The sequence below is a fragment of the Propithecus coquereli genome, unplaced genomic scaffold (assembly GCF_000956105.1).
Source record: "Propithecus coquereli isolate 6110/MARCELLA unplaced genomic scaffold, Pcoq_1.0 Scaffold439, whole genome shotgun sequence".
NCBI classification, from domain to species: domain Eukaryota; kingdom Metazoa; phylum Chordata; class Mammalia; order Primates; family Indriidae; genus Propithecus; species Propithecus coquereli.
Window position 1 is genome coordinate 1,317,244 of NW_012150163.1, and position 2,298 is coordinate 1,319,541.

The 2,298-nt window shown below is 40.6% G+C and overlaps 1 protein-coding gene across 1 annotated transcript in view; it reads left to right on the forward strand.

The window, feature by feature from the left end:
• The window catches only part of RBM33 (RNA binding motif protein 33), a 108,707-nt gene that overhangs the window by 52,962 nt on the left and 53,447 nt on the right, over window positions 1-2,298 (forward strand). Inside the window, exons 8-9 of the mRNA XM_012654148.1 lie at window positions 920-1,052; window positions 1,422-1,765. Of these exons, the coding sequence (XP_012509602.1) occupies window positions 920-1,052; window positions 1,422-1,765 (477 nt within the window). The remainder of the gene's footprint in view (window positions 1-919; window positions 1,053-1,421; window positions 1,766-2,298) is intronic.

The window sequence follows — 2,298 nt, forward strand, 5'->3', positions numbered from 1 at the left end:
AAGGAATCCGACTAATATTTCTTTTGTAGTAATTTGGTTTCTTAAACATCTCACATTTTTCTTTTATGTCAGAGATTGCTGATTTTTGTTATGGTACAAATTGAATTTCTTTTCCTTCTTTTGAAGTAAAGCAGCTTCATAGCTGTAGCTTATGGTTGTGTTAAATAGGTAGCAAAGAATAGCATCTTTGAGAAGATAAATGTCATGAGCGTTCAAAGTAGACATTTAGTCTTTTGGATTACTGGGAAAGAAGGTCAATAATTGCGTGGATTTCAGTAAGCTTAAAAATAATATTCTTGTGCTGCTATAATAATATTAAAACATTGAATTAATTTCTGTGCGTTGCATTTCGATGTTTGACTCTTTCATTATGGTAGAATCACCTGTTTTGTAATGTACTATTTTTTATATTTTCATATGTATGGTCATAAGGACATTTGGTTAACAATGGACTGCATATACAATGGTTGTCCCATAAGGTTATAGTACCATATTTTTACTGTACCATTTCTGTGTTTAGGTATGTTCAGATACACAAATACTTGCCATTGTGTTACAGTTGCCTAAGTAGGCTGTTCTGTACAGTAACGTGCTATACAGCGTGTAGCCTAGGAGCACGCACCATGCAGCCGAGGTGTGTGTGTAGTAGGCTGCACCATCTAGGGTTGTGTTAGCATGGCCTGTGGTGCTCGCATGATCAAATCACCGAGTGATGCATTTGTTAGACTGTATCCCTTTCATTAAGCGACACATGACTCTGTATGTGTGTGTGTGTGTGTGTGTGTGGAGAGAAAGAGAGACTGACTGTAGGAGATAAATTACTTGACATTTTCAGAGGAAAACTTGGACCCATGTTATACATTTCTCAGAATTACAGATTATTTTTCTGTCTTTCACCCATTTTCTTGTTGTTGTTTAGGGCCCTCCAGAATTCCCACAGCATACACCTGGACCTGTTCCCAACAACTTCAGTCAGCCCCCACGACTTCCTCTCCAGGACCAGTGGAGAGCCCCACCCCCGCCTCAGGAGCGAGACCCTTTCTTCTTAGGAGGTATGTAAAGATTGAGTGGCGTGGACTAACTTAAGAGAAGCTGTATTAGGCGATGTACCTGAACACACGTTATTTCTTAAACTGAATTTAACTCCCAGTAGGAGGTTTTGTTAAGAATGTCAGACTTTATACCATAGCAGTTCTGCCTATCATTTCAAATGCTAAAATTGGACATAGTTGATATGTGAAATGTGAAAATTTTATATACAGGAGGAAATTGTTCATAGAAAATGACAAAGCAGTCTAGAAATAAGAGCCAAAATCTAGAATTTCCTGCCTACACTGTAATGTTCGTCCACAGTAAGATCAAGCTGCTTTTCTAAGAAGCCCTTTCTAACCTGAAGATAATGTTACTGTACCACCCTTCAGTTTCAGGTGAACCAAGGTTCCCAAGTCATCTTTTTCTGGAACAGCGAAGTCCCCCTCCACCACCACCTCCTCCCACGCTTCTTAACAACAGCCATCCTGTTCCCACTCAGAACCCGTTACCATTCACTCAGCCAGGACCAGCATTTAATCAGCAAGGACAGCAACCGGTGTTCCCGAGAGAGAGGCCCGTCAGACCAGCCCTGCAGCCTCCGGGTCCAGTGGGGATTCTGCACTTCAGCCAGCCAGGGTCAGCACCCACACGGCCTTTCATCCCTCCTAGACAGCCCTTCCTGCCTGGCCCCGGACAGCCCTTTCTGCCCACGCACGCACAGCCCAGCCTGCAGGTATGCGTCCTGGCCAGTCTTGAGGGGAATGTCTGTGTGTAGCTGAATCTTTGTGTTTTATTCACATTTTTATTCTAGTCTACTCATTTGTGGTTATTTAAAGAATAAGGGTTTTAGTCTTAAATGTACTGTTTATTAAAGACAACTTTTTTTGGACAATATTGCTTTGTCTCGTCTATACAAGGAGGAATTGGAAAAGTAATTGTCATTTTTGAGGGAATTAAAAAACGTCACCATTAGAATTTTCTAAAGGATGTACTACCAGTAAAAATTAGGGCATGTTTTGATAATACATTTGCTCATCTTTGCAAGATTTCTTGAAAGGTTTACCAGTGAAAATAAAACATTTGGTCAAATTACATTCCTGCAGTAGACAATGAGTGCATGGAGGGGAAGAAGTGTTGGTCTTCACTCATCATTGGAAGGACTTGAGTGCCCTCTGCTGACGGTTTATGTTTCATGGCTTGACTTTGAGTATCTGTAACATCTTTTTTACCCAGTACGTTTCTTCTTGTATTTTAGGTTTACTATTA